General features: G+C 40.3%; 1 protein-coding gene across 1 annotated transcript in view; it reads right to left on the bottom strand.

The window, feature by feature from the left end:
• CACNA2D3 (calcium voltage-gated channel auxiliary subunit alpha2delta 3) overlaps positions 1–22,460 on the bottom strand; it is a 987,429-nt gene that overhangs the window by 176,027 nt on the left and 788,942 nt on the right. Inside the window, exons 25-26 of the mRNA XM_077128978.1 lie at positions 18,857–18,978; positions 16,044–16,124 (exon numbers count right to left, since the gene is read on the bottom strand). Coding sequence (XP_076985093.1) covers positions 16,044–16,124; positions 18,857–18,978 — 203 coding nt within the window. The remainder of the gene's footprint in view (positions 1–16,043; positions 16,125–18,856; positions 18,979–22,460) is intronic.

Here is a 22,460-nt window from a genome sequence, read left to right on the forward strand (position 1 = left end):
CTGCAATTATTCCAAGGGGCAGGGGGTAAAGGCCAGATCTGGGGAAAAAGAAGTTACCATCTCTTTCAGGTACTCTTCCCTGGATTTAGTTGCTTTTACAGAGCAACAGAAATTCAAACACATGTGCCAGTCAGCATTCTTGAAAGCTTTATGGTCCGTGGGAAAACTGCCCACTTTTGAGTGCCTGGGAAGAGGCTGGTGATCTTACCCAAGGGGCACTGAATGCCTCTATAATTCAAGTTCATGCTAGATTGGTGATACTTTTAAATGTTGTGTACATTATACACTTAATGGGAGCGTCTGGTGGTTGGGAATTCTGTAGCTTGCCACAAGAGTCAGATTATATTTAATTTTCTAAATCAGAAAACCATTTGGGGTTTTCTAGGCCACAGAGGAAGACGAGGGTTCCTTGTTTGGATAATGGGACTCAGGCCCAGAATCTGGGGAAGTTTTCTGATGTAAGGGTAAATAACATATAAACAAACACAAGGAGCATGGGGAGCCGGAATTGGGGGCAGATATTATGGAAAGGCTGTATCCACCAAGCGATTGGAACCTTCCATTTATAACTCTCACAGCAGGAATGAATTTAGGATGGGCTGAGAGCGAGATAATGGCTTTTGTGTATCTATATCCACATACATAGCTCAGAGAGTACATTGACTTGTCCAACAACACCCACACATAAACATACTCCAAGCAATCAGTTTACCCACTAATGAAATGCAGCCGCGTTAGGGTGGAAGCCAGCAGCTGCTGACCACCACCCAGATTTTCTAGTCAACACTCCGGGATAGGAAGTAAGGAGGAAGTTTGAAGAGAGTGGGGATTACCAGGAGACTCTAGATATGTGGGGACAGCCCTCCAGAACATTATTTAGGCTGTGGTTTAAAAAAGTCAGGTGTGGCTTGCTTTATTCCATAGACATAGTTCTGAAGAGGTGCAGGCAAACTGAATTTTTGTAAATTGAATCATCATTTTAATGCAGTAGGGGAGCTCTCTATTTAAAGGAAACTTCCATGGAATCTTTCTGTAATGAAAATAATTGGCTCCAGATTCATGCATTTTGTAGCTTTGCATTTTTTTCATGTTAGGTTTTCTTAAAGTGGAACCTACCTGGTCTCTCTCTCATGATGCCTCAGCTCATACTTACAGTCACCTGTATGTATTAACACCATTTTACAAAGGATATGGCACAGAGGAGTCAAGGTGTCAAAAGCAGAGAATAGCAAATGTAGGGAAGGCTGTCTATCCAGAGGCCATGACATTGCTAATAAATCACAGCCCTCTGCTCAGCTGAGCCCTGATGCACTACAGATGCCTCCTTGAGACAGCACTGTATGCCACCAGAACGAATCAATTGGAATTGGTTCAAAGGATAAAACACAGTTGCCATTCAGGGTACTGGCTCTGCATTCACTCCTTCAGGAGTGAATGCAGAGCCATGTAAAAACTGGTTTGGATCCTAAATCAGTAGTCCATTCCCTGACCTGGAATGTGCATGGAAAGGTCCATACATGCAGGAGTATTTTTTTGCCCATCTATCACAGTCTAAACTTTACCCAACAGTTTAAAGAAGCACAGAGAACTGGACAGATGAATCTGACACAACTCACTCTGCAGGACTCACCCTGGTGCCCCTCTAATCATCACGGGGCAGCATCTAGCTTTGATGCACTACCCATAACTCGTGTGAGCCCTGTACGGAAAGAACCACAGGCTAAAGCTGGCCCATTTGCCTGGAGTAGCTATTTTGGTAGGTGATTTTCTTGAATGGGGGTGGGGGGAGGGAGAGTGAGAATTTTAAACTTTGGTGATATATATATATATATATATATATATATATTATCTTCAATGTTAAAATAAAGCTGGATACACTAAGGAGTAGGTTGAAAAAATAAGCATGAATTTTAAGATCCAAGAGAACTCGGGCCCCAGCTCAGCCCCAGGTCCCGAGAGGTTCCTCTGCACAATCCCATGTGCAGCATGCAATGCCTTGGTGGGCAATGCTCAGATTCCTGCTCTAAGGGCAGACTGACTGCTTTCCAATCTTCCCTTCCATTGCCTTTGACTGGGAATCCTTGATGAGAATGCAATACGGAAAAGGAAATTTAGAAGACCATTTTACATGTTGTCACAATTTCACCAAACGTTTCCAGGGCTCCTGCGGCGTAGCTGGCATGGTGCGAGGTGCTCTTATGAGCATTCTTCCTTGTAATCCTGACAATCAACCCAAGAGATACTTGAACAGATATTACATAAGCTGGGAGTTACTGAGGCCAGCAACATGTGCTTCCTCACTGCTGTGATTGAAGAGTACAAGGGCACTTTGCCCTGCCAGAGGTTTGGTGGCATTACAGGTCAAGCCCCCCTGGTAGTAGGGATTTTTACACAAAGAGCTTCTAATATAGCACAGAAAACCCTGAAACTGGCTGGAGTCCTTGCTCATCAATACCCATGTCCTCCTAGATTTCTAATTATGGATGATAAGGCAAACAGATTTCCTGTTTTCTGGGTAGCCTTTAAGGAAAATGATTAAAATAATGCATGCAGGTTTTCTGATTTCTATCTTTTGCCTACAGTCACCACAAACAGCAGTTGGCAATGAAAATAATTACTTACACTGAAATGTCAACATTCTCTCAGCACAGAAAAATATAAATCAAATTGTTTAGATTAACAAATGCAGAGTTATCATTTGTTAATATGAGAAATGAAATGTTTTAATGTAAAAAACACTGCAGATGAAAGACCCAATTTGCAGAGTATTCTGCAAGAACCACAAATTATCTTTCACAACCATTATAGCTCATGAGGCATAATTTGCAAACGCCTCATAGATTATTTTCAGCTGTTTATTGCTGCTGTCATATTCATAGATTTCTTTTTAAAAATGCCCTTCCATCTTAGAGCTTGCTGAGAATACAACATGGACAAAAATCATGATTAGCATTGATTGTTTCTGAGAAAACCATCTAAAACAGAGTTTTTCATCATATTCAGTGGAATAATATGATTATTGACTGGTGACTTTTGCTTTGCCAGAGAACACAGATTTTTAATAGCAAGTTGAAACATATGAGGGGACATAAAGAATGTTCTCTGCCATAGGGATCATGGAGAAAGAGGATCTCTTGTCAAATTTGAATGCTGAAAAGCATTTAAAATTAAGGCAAATATTCTTGATTCTGTAGGAAGAATCTTGGGCTTAAGGTTATAAAATGCCAGTGAAAACTGGATATTTTAATTTTCTTTACAGAAATGGAAGACTGAAAATTGATTTATATGTGGATTTTGTCCTAAAGCTTCATGAGATACAAATCTCATTGCTTAAAGCCAACATGTTACCCCAAGAACTAAGACACCCCTGTCTTATATCTTAACTATCAGAGGAAGTGGCTGAATCCATTTCTAAAATCATCTATCTGTAGCATACATTAGCATAATTATACGGCTGTTAGAAACTCGTCACCTCTATTGCAGATCAGGAAATTAATGTTTCCATTTGGTCAAATCCACCAGCCTACCCACTTCTAAAGGCTATTAGACATAAAGCTGCCAGAAACTGATATTCCAGGCCCACACGGCATCCCTGGGCTGCGGTTTATATGCATAACTTCAGGTATATAGCCTGTTCGCCCTTTCTAAAAAACAGTTATTTATTTCTTTATTGAAAGCCCAAATAGCCATGAGGCCACAAAGAAATCCCTTTCCCATCCAGAGGAACAGTCTCACAATCCACCACTCCCCTTTCAGATTCTTGACTGGACAATCCATAACCTGCTTTTCACTCTAACGACCCATCAAGAAGACGCAGGAAAAGAATTAGAGGACTGGGGAGCAGGGAAGAACATTTAGTCTAGGCCTAGAAAATTCCAGAAGCGCTGCCACCTGCCTCCCTTCCCACTGTAGACATTCCTAATAGATTATGACAAGCTTTATCTGCCTCAGAATCCTTTTAAATTGGTTTTCCAGGTAACGACTACTGGTCTTGACATATGAGATTAAACTTATTTGCTACTCTGATATAGTTTAGTGTCCTTATTTTACAGATGGGAAATAGAAGCATGGAAAAGGAAAGGAACTTCCCAAAGCCACGTAAATAATCACAAGTCTGATATGTCGTTGTAGGAGCATGAAGTTACCTATGCTGTCTAGGTACTGTGTGTCCTTGTAACATCTTTCTTCTTTCATTCTGTATAATCACAGTATTAAGAATATGATATTATCATGTGAATTATCTGAAAATAACAATTATAGCACTATCATCAATATTTATTGAGCGTCCAACTTTGAACCAGCTCTTTTTCAGACATAATGCATAACTTTCTCTAAGCCTCACGTTGACCAAAACATGGGCATTTTACTGCCACATTAAAAATGAAGATACTCAGAGAGTATGAGTCATGTGTTCAAGGTCACATCACTAGTTAATGGTAGAGTAGGAGTTTGGATCCAGCCAGGTCTTTCCAAGGTCAAAACCTGGGCACCTTTCAGGATGTGACTAGTTTGAAGATAGCAGAAATAGTATCCTTTCCCTGGCACTGCCAACATTCACCTTAAAACACGTCATAGAAAAGAACCCAACTACCAATCAGCATTTTTTTTTTTCCTTCTTATCATTTATGAGTCTGCTGGGCTGGAAAGGGCATTCTTAAAATGGGAAGAGAGAATGTCAGCCACACTTCTTTGCAACTATTTGAAAAATGATAAAATTAGACTCCAGATGAAGATGCTAGCTAATGAGTAGTATTTCCTATGAAATACATCCTGAATAAACAGAAAGAAGAAAAAAGTTACAAAGACCCAAGAAATTAGGAGTATTGGTTAATAATATGCATGGCTCCAGGAGAAAGAGCCACTATCCAAAGCAGAGATGCCACCTTGAAGCAGGTGAGTGGGGTGTAAAGGAAGAGAGTATTAATCTACGCTACCCATCCTTATCCTATTCCTTCCTCTGAGACATGGGGTTTCAAAAACGAGAGGACATTTAACTCCTACAATACTTCCCATCAAAACCTATCTTCATTCTTTAGAGACAGAGAATCTCAACAATGCCAACATAATAGAGTGATAAAAGGAAGGGTGCCAGGAAAGTAAGTAGTCTGGGGGCTGTAGTTTTCATCTACTGTTTCTTACAAGGAAAGAAAACTATCAACTGCTTCAATTTATCCAGGATAAATAGTCAGACCACCAAGTAGCAAGACATGGCATCCCCTTCTCAATCCTGTAACATCACACTAAGGGAAAGGCAGTCAGACACTGGACACTTGTCTAGGGATTGTGTGTCTCAGTTAGTTACCCAGCCTAGTCCCTCCAGGGATTCTCTAACACCAGTCACAAGGGCGACTCGAGGGGAGGCCATCCTCTTTGCCCACTGCTAAGCACCAAGTCTGGATAATACTCCCATTGTTCAAGAATAGTAAAAATTAAGGGGGGAAAACTTAACGTGGAGCCCTCTAAAAGATTCTATAAACAACTATTTTAGAAGAAAAACATTATTGCCCTCAGGATGCAGAAGAATCATAAAAAGATCAATTTTAGGACATACACCAATACAATTTATAAAATTTCTGATGGGATGTGGTGTACGTTATACGCAGCCATATTCCAGTGGCCAAAGTATATCAGATGAATAGATTTGGGTAAAATTTGTAAATTTTAAGGACTAATAAAAATCTACATCCCAGAAGTGAAATGAATAAAAACAAAAACTTAATAGGAAACCAAACTGACTGCAATTGTCAGATATGAAAGGGCTCAGAAAGCATGAAACTGACATTCCTGCCGAAGAAAAATCACTCAAAGTATACTATAATTGATTAAGGAATAAATTATAAAAATTGTGAGGAAAGGGGAGGGGAAGGAAGAGGGTGAGAAGACCTTAAGAAAGAGGAAGTCATGGCATTAAAGTACCATCGATAAGCAGTAACATTAGTGTTAAGTCTCATTGGTTTTGTTATTATGGCTACAAAATAAGGCAAGGCCATTAATTTAACAAATACCCAAGCACCTGCTATATGCCAGGCAATTTCCCAGGTATCAGAAATAAAAGAGTGAACAAGAAGTACAAAGAACCTGACTCCATGGAGCCTAACTTACAGCAAAGAGAGAAAGGCAAATGGATAAGAATGATCAGGTAGTGAAAAAGCAGACATGAGGGGTAGAGAGTGCTGGGGATACTGGGGAGGAAAAATTTCTATTCCATATATGGTAGTCAGAAAGCCCTCTCTGAGAAGGTATTTGAGCAGAGATCTGAAGGAAATGATGGAGCCAGTAGAAGATATCTGGAAAAAATGTTTCTCAGGGAGATGGCATAATAGATGCAAAGGCCCTGGGGTAGGAGCATCCTTGGTGTATTTGTAGAACAACAAAGAAGCAGTGTAGGTGTGATTGAGTAGGCAAAGAGGGAAGTAGATGGAGGCGAGGTTAGAGGATTTTGGGGATCAAATCATGTATGACTCTGGGTTGTGGAAGCAACCATAGACAGAAGAAGCATCTGTGGGAATGAAACACAGAGATCCCTGGAACTCTTGTCAGTCCAGTAAACGAATAGAGTCAGCAAAGGAGATAAGGCAGAATGGACAGCAAGATAGTCAAAGAACCATGTAAAGGGATATTTTAAAGAGAAAGAGATCAACATAGTCAATTGCTGTTAAAAGACCAATAAAAATGAACATTTAAATTCAATTTTGGATTAGGCAGCATGGAAGTTTTGGTGATCTCGGCAACAAATTTTTCAATGTGGACGAAACCTGATTGGAGTGGATTCCAGAGAGAATGGAAGGAGAGGGAGTGGAGACAGAGCATACAGCATAAAAAGAGTGAGAAATACATAATATGAATAAAATAATTTACTATGATATACTTTTGGCCTAAAAACATGAGTATATCAGCTAAAATCTGGAAGTTGGCAAGAGAAGGCTAGTGAAGTAAAGCTCATAAAATGACCATGTACTACGTTTTCATTCCGAAAGTTCTTTTTATTTTTAAAGACTATTGTAAGCTGCCATCTGCTTAAGCCAGGTCAGGTATTATCTGGCCTTGAATTACATGACATACAGATACTGACCCTGACCTCATGCATATTTCAACCCAAAATAGATTTCAGGAGCTCCTGGTGAATGCAAACAATAGGACGCAGTGGGAATAAAAAAACTTTGCTTAGCACTGTCCCTTTCCCACCACAGAATGACCAAAGCAAGACAGTCCACAACTGACTGTTGAAAAGTTTACACTTGTGCACAGGTTCTGCTCACGCCCACCATCTCTTCCCAGGGAGGGGAAATTCACATCATCTCCTCTATTCCCTGTGGACCCTTCACTTAGCATGAGTCATACATAGTCTAGTCTTATTTATCATTGAAATCCCAACAAGGTCACTAGGAGATTTGCCTGGATAAAGAGAGCCAAATAAGTCCCCAAATCTCTCATGAGCCAGGTTGGAAAACAAAAAATCCCATAATCTGTTTTCCACCACAGCATATGAAGGCGTTTCCAATGAAGCATTATGCTGATTACTCTGTTGAGAGGTTTATAAACTAGAGAGAAGATAAGTAAATAACTATCTTGTCTGACGATAAGAATATATACTTTTAGAAACTTAGGACCTTTGATTGGGATTTCCATGTAATTACACGTATAAAATATTAGACACAATTGTTGGATGACTTTTGATACATGTAGTTCTGTCTTTAACATCCACTTACACCACCTCTGATTTAAATATCCACTTCATTTTTATAAGACAAAAACATGGTGAAAAAGGTGAATGAGCAAATTAATGATTATTTTTCCTTCTTACAGACTGCATGATATATATTAATCTAAAGCAGGGGTTGGCAAACTTTTCCTGTAAAGGGCCAGGCAGTAAATATTTTTGGCTTTGTGAGTTATAAGGTTTCTGTTGGAACGACATAATTGCTGTGTTAGCACAAAGGCGTCCATAGACAATATGTAAGCAAATGGACATGGCTGTATTTTAATATAACTTTATTTACAAAAACAGGTGGCAGATATCTGACAAGGGACTTTTATCCAGAAAATATAAACAATTCTTACAACTCAGCAATAAAAACACAAATAACCTTTTTTTTAAAAAAAAAAAAAAACGGACAAAGGATTTGAATAGATTTTTCTCTAAAGATTTACGAATCACCAATAAGCACATGAAAAGAAATTCAGCATCATTAGTCAATAGGGAAATGCAAATCACTTCACAAACAGACAGTAACGAGTATTGGTGAGGACTTCAAGAAACTGAAACCCTCATAGGCTGCTGGTTAGGAATGCCACTTTGAAAAACAATCTGACAGTTCCTAAGAATGCTAAATATATAGTCCCACATGACTCAACAATTCCACTCCGAGGTATCTGCCCAAGAGAAATGAAAACACGTGTCCACACAAAACTTGTACATGTATGTTTATACCAGCATTATTCATAATAGCCAAAAAGTAGAAACAACCCAAATAACCATCAAGTGATGAATGGATAAGCAAAATGCAATATATCCATACAGTGAAATATCATTCAGCAATTAAAAGGAATGAGGTAGTGATAGATGCTACTACATGAATGAACTTTGAAAACATTATGCTAAATGAGAGGAACCTATCACAAATCATAAACAATATGACTCAATTTATAAGAAATGTCCAGAATGGGCAAATCCATACTGATCGAAAGTAGACTAGTGGCTGCCAAAGGCTGGGCAGGCAGGAGGATAGCAAGAATGGGGGATTACTGCTAGAAATGCATGAATTCTGCAGGGGATATTGAAAATGCTCTAAAATTAGATATTGGTGATGATTACACCATACTGTAGAAATACTAAAATCTGCTGAACAGTACACTTTAAATGAATGAATTTTATGGTACATGAAATATATCTCAATAAAACTGTAAACAAAAATTTAAAACAAAACAAAACAGGAAGCAGGCTAGATTTGGCCCATGGCCTGTAGTTTGCCTAAACTTAGGTAAACCAAGTAAACTAGGCATGAGTACACGAAAAGTGTGAGTCTCAATTTGGCAAGAGATTTGCATTTCTGCCTGTGAGATATTTGCTTTTCTCTTGAATAATAACAATTTATCTCAAGACAGGGAATACTGGAAGTTAACTTGCTTCCTTCTCTTTCAGTTATCATTTAAAGGCCACTAGAGTGATGTTTCCATATGCAAGTTTGCACAGAGAACAGCACATGAGAAGAAGCACTGGTTAGGGAATGAGTGTAACATACAGTAACTCTTAATGATGACAACAGCAAGAAAAACTTCAGCAGATAATGATTATTGGGCACTAAACTATAAGCATTAAGCACTCTGCATATACAAACCCATTTAATTCTCTTAATAGGAACCAGAGAGGTCCCCCAAAGCCAGATAGACTTTGGATGTGAGAAATACTCCAATATCTGTTAATTCCTTTCAACTTCTGTGCCAGTGAAACCAATAACCATCTTAAAAAACAAGGCTGTTTGAAATCTAACCTAAGCACAACACACCCTCATTTTTACAAATGTGGAAACTGAGGCCCAGAGAGAGGGAAAAATAACCCTGTGTTCACCCCTGAATACTTGCTTCACATTTACTCCAGTAGCCAAATCCCACTATGAACTCAAAAAGTGGTGGCTTTACTTGCCAATTCATAACCTAGAGGGTAGATAAGGGGAACTGCTTCCCCCAAGTTCTGCTGCTGCCTTTATTAGTGCAGGATGTGTTGGGACATTTGAGGAGGTTTATAAAGGGACAGTGACTCGGGAGCTAGTGCCACTGAGGGCACAGAGGATCCAGTTTCTCAAAACTTGGAGCTATTTTTATTCCTGGGGCAATTAGCCTCAACATGTCCTTGTCACTGGCTACTGTGCCTGGTATGTAGTGCAGCTGTTCTAAGGGGGCCAAATTCTGACTCAAATTCTGCCAACTTCAAATAAGGCATGATCTAGAACTAAATCACTAATCCATTTTGAGAGAGTTTGTTGCTGTTAGCCCTATTGGTTTAGACCTCTTTTTGCCCCTGTATTGCATCCATTTGTCAGTTGACGGAAACGAACACTAAACAAATTAAAAGCCCCATCTCATAGCTGACATTTAGAGCAAAGGCTTGCCTTGGATTCTGCACCTTCCCCTAGGACACCTGCCCACTTGCCCTTGGTCCTGCTATACTTAGGTGAACAGCAGCCCAGGCTTCCAGATACAGGTAAATACTCCCAAAACTCAGAAGACTCATCATGTGGCTGTTGTCAGAGAAAAGTACATGCACAGAAAAGTACATACATGAATGAATGGAAGGGAATAAGCAAAGAAGGAAGAAAGGCAAGAAGGATGGAAGAGAAGGGGCCAGGAAGGAAAGAATTCCTAGGAGTGGTAAATGTTCTATAGAAAACAGAGCAGAACAAATAGACGAAGTGTGGCTGACGGTGGCAGAGGGGAGGGAGGCGTGCTCACAATCGTACGTATATGTTTCAGAGTGCCCTCCTATAATACGGACATAACATATCTGAGGAATCTTATTCCAGATTCACTCAGGATTCTTGGAGAGATTAGTTTTCCCTCTGCCTGGAATGCCCCTCCCATAGACCTACGTGTGGGGGCTACAGCTCACCATTCAGGTCTCCATTCATCTCACATTACTCCTCCCCACCACCCCATTTGAAGAGCCATTGCCTCAGCCACGCACCTCATACACATATACGTACGATTGTGAGCACGCCTCCCTACTCTCTGCCACCGTCAGCCACACTTCGTCTATTTGTTCTGCTCTGTTTTCTATAGAACATTTACCACTCCTAGGAATTCTTTCCTTCCTGGCCCCTTCTCTTCCATCCTTCTTGCCTTTCTTCCTTCTTTGCTTATTCCCTTCCATTCATTCATGCATGTACTTTTCTGTGACCTGCACCTCCCATAAAAATGGAAGTTCTCTGACAACAGTCACTTGGTCTAGCTAGTGTTCTCAGGGGATGCTGCAGCATTTGGGTGAAAAGATTCTTTATTGGGTGGGACTGTCACCCCCAGCCTCTGGGTACTGAATGCCAAAAGTGCCATCATCATCATCACTGTATCAATCAACAGTCTTCCCCCTCCCCTCAACAGACCCCATGATGCCCTCTGGGGTATTTGTTCACAATTGTCTCCCCAGACTAGGTGCATAGTGGGTGATAGATATATAATCCTTTCATGATTTAATTCAAAAGTGAAGAAATGAAATAAGATTTCTTTTAAATATAAATAAATCTAAAAGAAAAATACTGGATTTGAAATTAACTATTTAAGTTTGTCAGTCAGTTTAATCCAGGGGTTTTGATCTTAGCGCCACTGATGTTTTGGACGAGGAAATTCTTTGTTGAGGGGGTTGTCCTGTGCATTCTAGGATGCTGAGTGGTATCTCTGTTCTCTATCCTCTAGATGCCAGTAGTACCCCTCCGACCCAAATGTGACAATTAAAAATGTTACTAGACCTTGCCAAAGGCCTTCATTAGTTGGGGGGATGGGGGCAGTGGGACCCAAATTGCCCCTGGTTGAGAACCACTAACTTAATCTATAAGTATTAATTTCTCCCCATTCAAAACCATTCCTTTGTTCTGATTTAACAAGATAGAGGTTTATCCATGCAAACTTGACACCTAATTCCTGACATACAAGTCAACTTGGTATATATCAAATACACAAAATCCTGCCAAAGAATGCTGTCAAGTGAACATTTGCCTATAAAATTTCACCAACATTATTTACCCAATTTTAATGAAGTCTCTATATTAAACGCAACATTGGTCAACAGTTTTCCAGCTAATGGTCAGTAATATTAATCAGTTCCCTAAGCAGCTGATTAAAATGGGAACATCTGTCCTATCATCAAGCAGCCTCCTTCATTATACTGCTAGAACTATACTAATAAGATGACCTAATCTGTACACTCAAATTTCCCCCCAAAAAGGGAGCTAATGCAGTCCGTGTTCTTAGGCTGAGAGATCAGAGTCCTCACCATCCAAATTTACTAAAAGCTATTGAATTAAAATAGCATGTAAATCATATCTCAATCAATTAAAAAAAAAAAACTGTTTCTCTAAATAATTTGGGGAACTCAAGTCAACAATAAACGTATAAGAGCAAAACAAATTTTCAATGAGTTCAATTCAATTTATAAAATTATCCTTGAGGGTTGATCCACTATGCCCCAGGCACTCCACTGGGCTATGCTATGAGGAACAGAGACAAAAAAAACCAAAGTCCCTTACCTCTAGGAGCTTCCAGATATTGCATTCTCTGAGCTCATTCACTAGATAATTGTTTAGGCTTTTCAATTCATTTGCCCTGTGTAGAAATGGCTTGAAAAAACATTGCTATTTTTCAGGCCTTTGTGGGGAAGGGAGCTCAGTTACAGTGCTTAGCTATTATTTACTTATACTTAGAATGTCTGACACAAAGCAGGTACTCAGGAAATTTTCATTGACTGAATGAACGAATGCATGAATATGCCAACTTTAAGGTAAACCTGGGTCACCCCCAAATCCTAGCATTTTTATACTTTTTCTTTTTTTTTTTTTAAAGGAAAGACAGAGAGAAGGAAGGAAGGATAGAAGGAAGGAAGGAAGGAAGAAAGGGAAACATTTCCAAACATTTTCTTGCTTTATTGTATTTTGTTTTTCCGTTTTTGTTACATGGGCTGGGGCCGGGAATCGAACCGAGGTCCTCCGGCATAGCAGGCAAGCACTTTGCCCGCTGAGCCACCGCGGCCCACCCTATACTTTTTCTTTAATTCAGGTATTTTCTTGTTCGTTTTCTCATTTTATCCCCAAATCAACCCAGAATAAGGCAAGGCAGGTAATAATCCAAACCCTATTTCAGACAGACCTTCAGAGACTGAAGACCACACATTTTAGCAAGTTATAGAGTGAAGGGCAAACCTATATGGGCCTTATGGTTCAGGGTGTGTATTTTCAAAACCAACAGAAAAAGGGATAAGGGACCTGACACGCACACAGGAGGTTTCTAGACAGCCTTGGAAGGACAAGGAATAAGTCCTACCACTACTTTCTTTGCAGTGGGAAAGCAATTATGAAAGTTCAGTACACTGGTGGCAGCTGGAGGGTCGGCTCCTCCGGAGAATCACTGTAAGCAATGTCATAGGGGGAAGATGGATGGAGCCCAATAATGCACTGAGGTTGACGTAGAAATGGAGTCATGCCTAGTTTAACTGTACTTTCTTCAAAACTGTCATTGACAGATGAGTATCTAAATGTTTTTGGTTAAAAGGGAAAACAATAAAACAGAAAGAACAGAGTAAAACAGAAAAAACAAACACAAAACAAAACAAAAAATTCTTCCTACCCCAAATAGACATATGCAGTCAATGAAGGGGAGAATCAGATCAGGTCTGGGAGCAGGGCAGGCCTTTCAAACTAGTCTTTGATAATTATTTGCAAAGTTATAGAACCTTCTTTTGTGACTGTTGATATAAATTTCAACTTAACACAAGGATTTCATTGAAATCCCAAATTACTGCCAGTTGCCCATGCCCATCTGTTGCTAGAGGAGCACTGCTGGGGGACAAACCTGCTCAGATTTTCATCTTCACCTGCCAAAACAAGGCTTCTTCCCCAATTAAAATGGCCCTTTCATTTTAGAGTGGTAAACAATGTCTACTTAATTTGAAGGAAATACATGGAAGAAAATTACTGAACTTAATCATGCAGTTACGTGATGGTTGAGCCCATCAATGGAACTTGGAGGATGTGCTGAAGAGGCCACTCTGCTGCTGGAGAGAGTAAGGTCCTCTTGAGGTCACTGCTTTCACGTGCTGGTAGCCACAGCAGCCTTCAAAACCGAATGATTCTGTTTTACTTCATGTCTACCAGACACACTTTTTCCAAAAGGTTAATGATTACTGGTTTGAAAAGGTAAGAACTACCCAGTTCCTCAAACAGCCTTGTTTCTTCATCTCGCTCTATAATTATCTTCTGAAGATGTGGACATGTTGACATGCACAGAGTAGAGCTAATAAGACGCTCTCTCTTCCACCTTCTCAGGGTTGGCCAAATGGTGTTGCATGATCTCCCTGTGGTTTCTGGTCAGCTGTGCAACCCAGCAATAGACCAAGAAACCACTTGGAAGACTCACTTTCTTCTCCAGTCTGGATACAGAGTGTATTAGTTCCCTAGGGTTGCCATAACAAATGACCGCAAACAGGGTGGCTTGTACAACGGAAATGTATTGTCTCACACTTCCAGGGACTAGAACTCTGAAATCAAGTATCATTTTCCATGGTGTTCCTTGACATTCCTTGGCTTGTAGCTGCATCCCTCCAATCTCTGCCTCTGATTCACACAGACTTCCTTAACGGTCTCTTTCTCCAAATATCCCTTTCCTTATAGGAACACCAGTCATTGGATAGGGCCCACTATAATCTGATATGACCTCACATAAATTATTACCGAAGAAGGTCACAGACTCTACGTAGATGTGAATTTGGGGGAGGCACTGTTCAATTGCACACAGTATCTGGGATTTGATTTGATGTATCATGTATACTCAGCCAAATAGGCATTTATGAAATGTAAGGCATTTTTAATCATTTGAGCAGAGTTTATATAAAGTTGGGCAGAGGCTGGGATGGACACAGTGACATTAGAGTCAACACAGAAAAGGCCATCTCAGAGTGTCCTTTATGATGACTGAAAAAGAAACCCATGGAGAGAGTTTTAAAAAGAAATTTAAAACAGACAGCTCTGCCCAGACCAGGTCCTTGACAGCTGCTGCATTTGGCCCCAGCCCTAGTGAGATAACATGCTTCCATAATAGTTGGCTGAGTCTGCCTGGAGAAAGTCTGACCTCCTTAAAGCAAAAATAAATCTTTCTGTGTTAAGCGATCCCATCTCCCACTTTCCTCAAGGAACATGAGACACTAAGTGACAAAATTTAAAGATAGCAGCTGTGGACCCTCAGAGGCCATATCTCCCAGCTAATTAATTATGGGTCTGCCTAGTTCAAGATGAGCTATAGGTCAAACACATAAGACTGTCTTCCTTCCCACACCCCACAGGCCAGGAATAACCAGGGTAAAAGTACCCAAATATTTCAATCCCTACAAATACAATTATGATACATTTGGCTAAGTCAGAAATAAAGTGGGGAGAAAAAGCAGTATTTCCTAGCCAAAGAACAATCACTTCAAACACAGAAGCTGATGTTCAAAGTTATCCTAAGGTATGCTTTATTGAGAGAAGCTGGCTGAAAACAAAATGACTCCCTTTGGTAATTCCCGGCAATATCAGGATGGTGCTTGAAGGGTACCACCCATCCATCAACCAATGGAGCCAACAATTTTTTATCGAAATATAGTCTATGTGCCAGATATTGCCCTTGGCCCCATCTGTGTCAGCAGCTGTCCTCAAGGGAGGACTTGTGGCAGTTTCTGGCCTTTTGGCCTGATCCCACCAATGGAAGGCACCATCCTAAAAGATATGGCAAACTAGAAATAGGCCTTCTTTGAATTTATTAGACTCTCAGTTGCAAGGTGTTTTGTCTTTCTCCTGGTCCCAAATCTAGCACCTGTAGATACATCTAACTTTAATTCCCCAGATGGAGTAGGGTGATGAGAATCTCAGTCTTTCCAGAGCAGGGCACATTTCAGCTTGCATTTGACTAAAACAAACCCATGAGTTCCTTGCATGCCTACTGTTGTCCTAATAATACAGAAGGTGGTGATCTGGAGCTCAGTTTAAATGAGCATGCTAAGACAGAAGCCTTAGTTAATACTGTCAAGAAATTAGTCTCTACACATACCAACACTTTCTTACTGGTACAGAGTTTAAGAACGAAAATCCTTGGAAAGGGTTCTGTTGTCACATCAAACACAACCAGCTATCAGAGCCTTGGTTTGGAGGAGATGATATCGAGCTGAGGAGGAAGCAATTTTTCATTTTAGTATTCCTCTCAAAACTTGCCTTCTGGAGAAAAAAACATGCCATATAAAAGCTGTTTCTGGACCAAGGGGATGGCTGCCATGCTTACTTTATATTCACTGATTAAACTCTGTGTTTTACCTGCTACTACAGGAGATTTCCGCTCATCCAGGAGCTGGATGGAGGTGCTGGCTGTCACCACATTGCTTTTGTTGACTGTTCCTGTAAGAAGTAAAGCCACCATGATAAAAATGTAAATAGTTATAATGTACATGCTAAGAGAGTAACCAAGTTGGCCCAGGCACCAACGAACCCCGAGAACTCTGGGCTATGAGAGATCTGCTAACTCTATTAGGGCCATTAGTCTTCCACAGTCTGTCTTCTTGGCTTGAAGGAGACAATGCACCAAGCCATGAGCACTCATGAGGGGAAGGTCCAGACCCTTCACTTTACATTATTGACCGCCCATGGAGGAACCACACTGTCGGAAGTTCGTGGTTACTAATTGCAGTGTTTACATGTGTCAGTGATCATATTTATATTGGGTCTCTAAATATAGCCACAGAGAGCTATATAAGACAAGCTTTTGAGATTATTTTATGAGTTGGGGCTTTAGCTTTGACTCGGTTAAATTTTTACTGATCTATAAAATTCTGATCTCAAGCCCAGTTTTTCTGAGCAAAACAATTCTAAACACAGATAAAGCTGGAATGTAATCCTGACTCCATTAATATGGTAACAATATGGTATTAGTATTAAGAGATTTTCAACTGTTAACAATGGCTGCAACACCCATGAATTAAAAGCTGCTGAGCATAAATTTTGAATGCCATACTTAATCACTTTTAGTCTGGGCCTGTCTTATGAAAGGTGCTCACTGAACATGAGTTGAATCAACTCCAACTGAATTGTGAAGCAGGGAAGAGACAGACCTGACTTTGAATGTACTTATGACCAAATCAATTAAGAATTTCCTCTTAGTCCAAGTCTAAGCAGCAATAAAAACCAGCTTCTCCAGCGTGTAGAGAAAATGAGAATGAGTTCCACCACACTGACTCTTACTTGATGAGTTTTAACATTTTCCCAGAATCTAAAGGTGCTGTGAAATCTCCTAAGATGTTATGCCATCTATAACTTTATTGAGAATAAGGTAAATTTCCTTTCATTATATAATGAAATTGAAAGTACAATGAAAATGCCATTTACAAAACAAAATTTCAACAACAGTCTTCATTAAGCAAAATTTGTGTTCCTGAGACATAATTCTTTGCAGGAAAAATGAGGAATAGTAACAAGTCAAATTGACATGAGAGCAATCACATCACAAAACAGTTTTGGGGGAATGCCCTCATCTCCAATGGCTTCTTCTCCCTGTTCAGCTTTGGCCAAAAACTACCATGACACAAAAAGGTAACTTAATGATCCCAGGCCAAATTTAGCAAGTCCTAATTTTTCTTTAGAGGACTGTGAAGAAGGAACTCCCATGAGATTGCCTGACTAAAGATAATATTGATAGGTGAGCAGCAGAATGGAAAAGTCCACTACTTCTTGGTTGATGTTTTCAGTAATAAAATTTGATTTGGATAAATGTAAAGAAAGAAGTCTTAGGTACCTGGACGTTTATATTTGAGAACAGTTGCGTGTGTATGGGCCGTACACATAGGCCTATCAGTAAAGGAACACAGATTCAAGGAATCTTAGACCTGAAAAGGTCCTAATAGATCATCTAGCCTGAAATATCACTCAGTGAGGGAATGCCTTCATAGCATTTGGCCTTTCCTTGAATATCTTCACTAGTGGGGAGCCCTCTTCCTCATGAGTCCATTCAACTTAAAAATCTGACAACTCTTGTCATGTTTTCTATGAATTTCAAAGGTGCTCTTTCTGAAAATGTTTTTACGTAGGGAAATGATAAAGCACTAAGACCTAGAAAAAGGTACTCTAGGAGCCCTGGAGAGGCCCCCTTACGGTAGAGTTAATAATGCTACCAAGAGGTCAATACAAAAGGCCCTAATATAAAATATAACTGGGTGGTGTAATAGTGGCTCGGTGGCAGAAATCCCATTTGCCATGCCGGAGACCCAGTTTTGATTCCCAGAACCTGCCCATTAAAAAAAAAATACACACACACACACACACACACACACACACACACACACACACACACAATAAAATTATAGCTAGAACTGTCCAGAGCAATGCAAGTTTAGAGAACTAGATCCCATTCATCTCTAAAGGCCCAGGGTTGGCCATATATATACATATGTAAGCACCACAAAATACAGCCAAGTCTGAATGAAATCCAGCTTGCTTTGCTTCTAAAACTGGTTGAAATAAGAAAGGATTGCACTCTTTTTAGAGGGAGGTTACCTTAATTTTTTTCATAATATCAAAGTCTTAAGACTGGAAAAAATCATCAGCTACTTGCCTCTCCTGGGGAGCACAGGTTATAGTCATCTTAGTCTTTTTCCTGCATATTAATAAAAACTAATACAGTTCAGATGGTGGAATTGTGGGCCTCTGAAGTGGCATGACTTGGTGAAGATTCTAGTAAAGGATAATGTCTGGCTTAACTTTGTCTAAGTAGGGCCACAAAAACATTTAAAATAGATACATACATATCTATATATCTCTCTACATATATATCTACTGAGAAGCTTGCATTCAACCACGGGTTATAAAATATCAGTCCTGCTTTATGAAATGCTCTTTGCAAAACTTGGTTAGAAATAAGTTTTATTTTGTTTGGAGCCATTAGACTTGTGGAACAGATCACTGCTTCAACATTGGCCTGATATTTGGCATTGGCTCTCAAGTCTGAACTCGGCTTCCTAAGCTGTTCAACCAACTCCCTCCCATCCTCTCACCCCTCTTCCCTGCTGCACACATGAACCAGGCTAGTAGGACCACACAGTCTCCCATCCTCACCCTAGCCCTCCAATAAGGGCACCCACCTGTGCTGAAAGGAATAGAGTAGACGAAGCTCCCTGGAATCTGCTCAGCGGCTCTTCGGTACCAGAGTGGGAAATGGTCTGCATTAAAAATGTTCTCCTTATCTCCAGCTTTCAGGAAGTCCCTTGAAATTAAAAGGATTAAGCAGATTATCAAATCATTCAGCAAATAAAAGAAGGATATCTGTACCTTCCAGCCTTTCAGCCTTATTTTGGATAAACTTAGTCTTGGCTTTTAGAGTCCCAACCTGTCTTTTCCAGTACAAAGAGAACCTGGATCAACATTATGCATGCCAAATTATTTAAAAACTTTATCTTATAGAGCTTTGGCAGTAGATTCCAGTGGGTGAAATTACTTTCTTTAATATATCTAGTGAACTAATTCTTAAAATCTGGAGAAAGCAAGAAAGCCTCCAAAAATCATACCAGAAAGCAAAAGGATGGTTCCTTTAAAATGGAAAGACTTACATTCCCTAAACTCACATGCACATGTACACATACCCTTTGGAGAACCAACTGCTTAAGTATATCTCACTCTTTGTAGAAAAAAAGTTTAAAGGAGGTGAATGTGTGCTAGGTCAGAATCTTTGCTCCCTTCTTCATGTACCTGCTCCAGCTCTCACTCCAGTCACACAGCACTGCTCACAGTCTCTTCTGTAAATCCCTTGCCCTTCCCTGTCTCCCTGCCTTGTGCCCATCATGCCTCCTTCTGTCTGAAAGGCCATATGCATTCTCCTCTCCATTTGTTCATATAGTCAGAATTATTCTTGTCTCAAGGTACACCTCAATACTACATACCACACAAACACATAGAGTCCCATGTGAGTTCCCCCTTTCTGGTTCCCCATAGCCTGGGGACCTCTCACATAGCCCTCTCTCTCCTTGACCTTATTTGCACACTGGCCTTGTCCTCACTCCCAAGCTTCCCACGATCTTTGAGGACAGGAGCTTTTCTTCACATTTTTGCCTCCACAGAGTCTTAAACATACTGAAGTCTTAGTCAGTGGTTGTTGACTTGATTTATTTCTGAAGGGTCACATTTACTTTCTAGCACCTAAGCGCCCCATCTGGGTTGTTATGGAATGATTCAGGGCTAGGAAATGTCTGCCTGGCTAGTCTACACCCTGCAGAGACATTCAGGAAAGGAGAACAATCAGGGGACAATGTGGACATAGTGGAAAGGCCACCAGTCATACCAGAGATGGCACCACTTTCAATTCAGTAGTTTGTAGCGTAGAGTTGGATACTGGATGGGAATGGTCAAATTTATATGCTGGTTGGAAATGGTCAAATTTATATGCTAAGTTGTAACTAGTTGATTATGAGCAATAATTGAAATTGGCACCCAATTCAGGAAAGCACTCCTTAATTGTAGGGCATAGTCACCTAGTGATTCCTTGCCTTCTTCCAAAGATGGAGTGCTCTTGCCTTTGTGAGGAAGCCCAGGCCATCAGAGGTACCTCTCAAAGTTCTTACATGGTACTGGGATCTGCCTCCCTGGAATTTTTACCAGTATGTCCTGATTGCTCTGTGTGAGCAAAGACATATCCTTCTTAGCATCCCCAAGGCCTGGCACTCAGCAAGCCCTCACTGTATGCTTAAAGATCACAAGATAAGTTAAATTGCAATCCCAGATGAGTTCCTCAAGTATTAAAAACAATTTCCAAAAAAAAATTCCTATGTCTTTTCTAGATAATATTTCTCAGTTCTTTCAAACACTTTCCTATACAAATGCTTTACTCTGCCAACAGCCCTGTTTTATATGTGCTACCCGGAACAGGTCAAAGTGGATAAAAAATGTTCTGACATTGCCATCTACTCTTGTTTACTGACACTCAGCAACAAATCTCTCCAGAAATTAAATGCTTTTTTTAAATTTGGCTAAAGCGCTTTGCTCTCATTCAGAAGGTTGACTTTGCAGCCATTAATGTGATTGAAAGGGTACAGAGAACCCTACACTGTTTAGAATGCTGGAGATATGGACTTCCAGGCTCAAAGTGACTGACAAGTCCCTCTTGGCAGTGCTACATTCAGTGGTAATGTTTCTTGATCCTAAAATCATTAAGTTTCACAAATATTGAAATTTCCTTCCTTTTTCATTAGATATGAGATTATCCAAAAGCCTGACATGGACAGGTGTGCTAAGGAACCTCTGCTGCCCAGTCCTGGGTGGGATGGATGGCCCCTGTCAAGATGGGTCATGGGCACAGCCTCAGCTGAGCAGAAGCCACTTTTACTCGTGTCAGCTCTGCTCAGAGTTGAAGCAAGCTGGCGTCTCCCTCTTTCACAGTGAATGGTGAAACAAGATGGCCTTTGTTCAGAGTCACAGTAGATGGGACTTGGTTTGAAGGCATGAGAATCTCTTCATTTAGACCGATGGTGACATTTAGGCTTTGGTGATGGTGGATGACAGGTCTGAAATACTGAGTATCTGCATATCTGCAATACGACCTATCTGGGAATCCAGTAGTCCAATGCCTGGGACTATGCTGGCATCTGAGGCAGCAAGCAGGAACCTGTAACACTTGATCTCCACTAGTTCTGGTATTGATGTGAAAGGCTTGTGTTGCTGGGAAACCTTGGAGGCCACTGCCAACCATTGAACAGTGATTTAGAAGGAAGGAGGAAGGAGACATCCGATTCTCAGAATCCCCAAAATGGTCTTCAGGCAGGAAAAAGCCCTCTGAGTAAGATGAAAGCCTACTTCTGGGGACTAGAGGCTGTTGTGGTATGTAAGAGAGATAGTGCAAGGTTTAGGCAGAGCTGGGTAACCTTGAGTGAGTAACTGAGTCTCTGTGCCTCCATTTACTTATCTACAAAATAGGAATAATACCACACCTAGTGGGATATTGTCAGAATTACATAGCACCTTATGTGAAAGGGCCATGTAAATTGAAAATGGACTCTAACAAATATATGGATTATATATAATATAATATATTGGGGACAGGAAAAGACATCTTAATGTAGGAAAATGACAATAGTTCAAGTTAGCTCTATGGGTGGGACCTTTATATTATTTAGTACTTTTCCAATACTATGAGCTTTTCCTTGCATGCCCTGGTCCAAAAAAAAGTCAGAAATACTAAAAACTTTTTAACCCTGTCTAAGAGAGTGTATAAAAACAGTTGGTAAACAAACAAACAAGAAAACCAAACAAACAAAAATTCAACAACTGGTGCTGAAATAGCAGGATACTCACATGGAAAAATAATGAAATGTGACCCTGCCATACAGCATACCAAAAAAAAAAAAAAAAAAAAAAAAATTGGTGGGTCTCAGTGAATACTATTTGATGGGAGGGACACAGGCAGGTAAAAGACCCTAAAACAATAGTTGTGAAGGTGGCTGTACTAGTTTGTTGAGTTGCTGGAATGCAATACACCAGAAATTGAATGGTTTTTATAGAGGAAATTTAATAAGTTACAAGTTTACGGTTCTGGTGCCCCCAAACTGTCCACATTAAGGCACCAATAAGAGGTTACCTAAATTCAAGAAAGGCTGAAGCTATCTGGAACACCTCTATCAGCTGGAAAGGCACGTGGCTGGCATCTGCTGGTCCTTATTCCCAGTTCCATTGCTTCCAGCTTCTGCTGCCAGTGGTTTC

The sequence above is a fragment of the Tamandua tetradactyla genome, chromosome 15 (genome assembly GCF_023851605.1).
Source record: "Tamandua tetradactyla isolate mTamTet1 chromosome 15, mTamTet1.pri, whole genome shotgun sequence".
In the NCBI taxonomy this organism is placed as follows: Eukaryota; Metazoa; Chordata; class Mammalia; order Pilosa; family Myrmecophagidae; genus Tamandua; species Tamandua tetradactyla.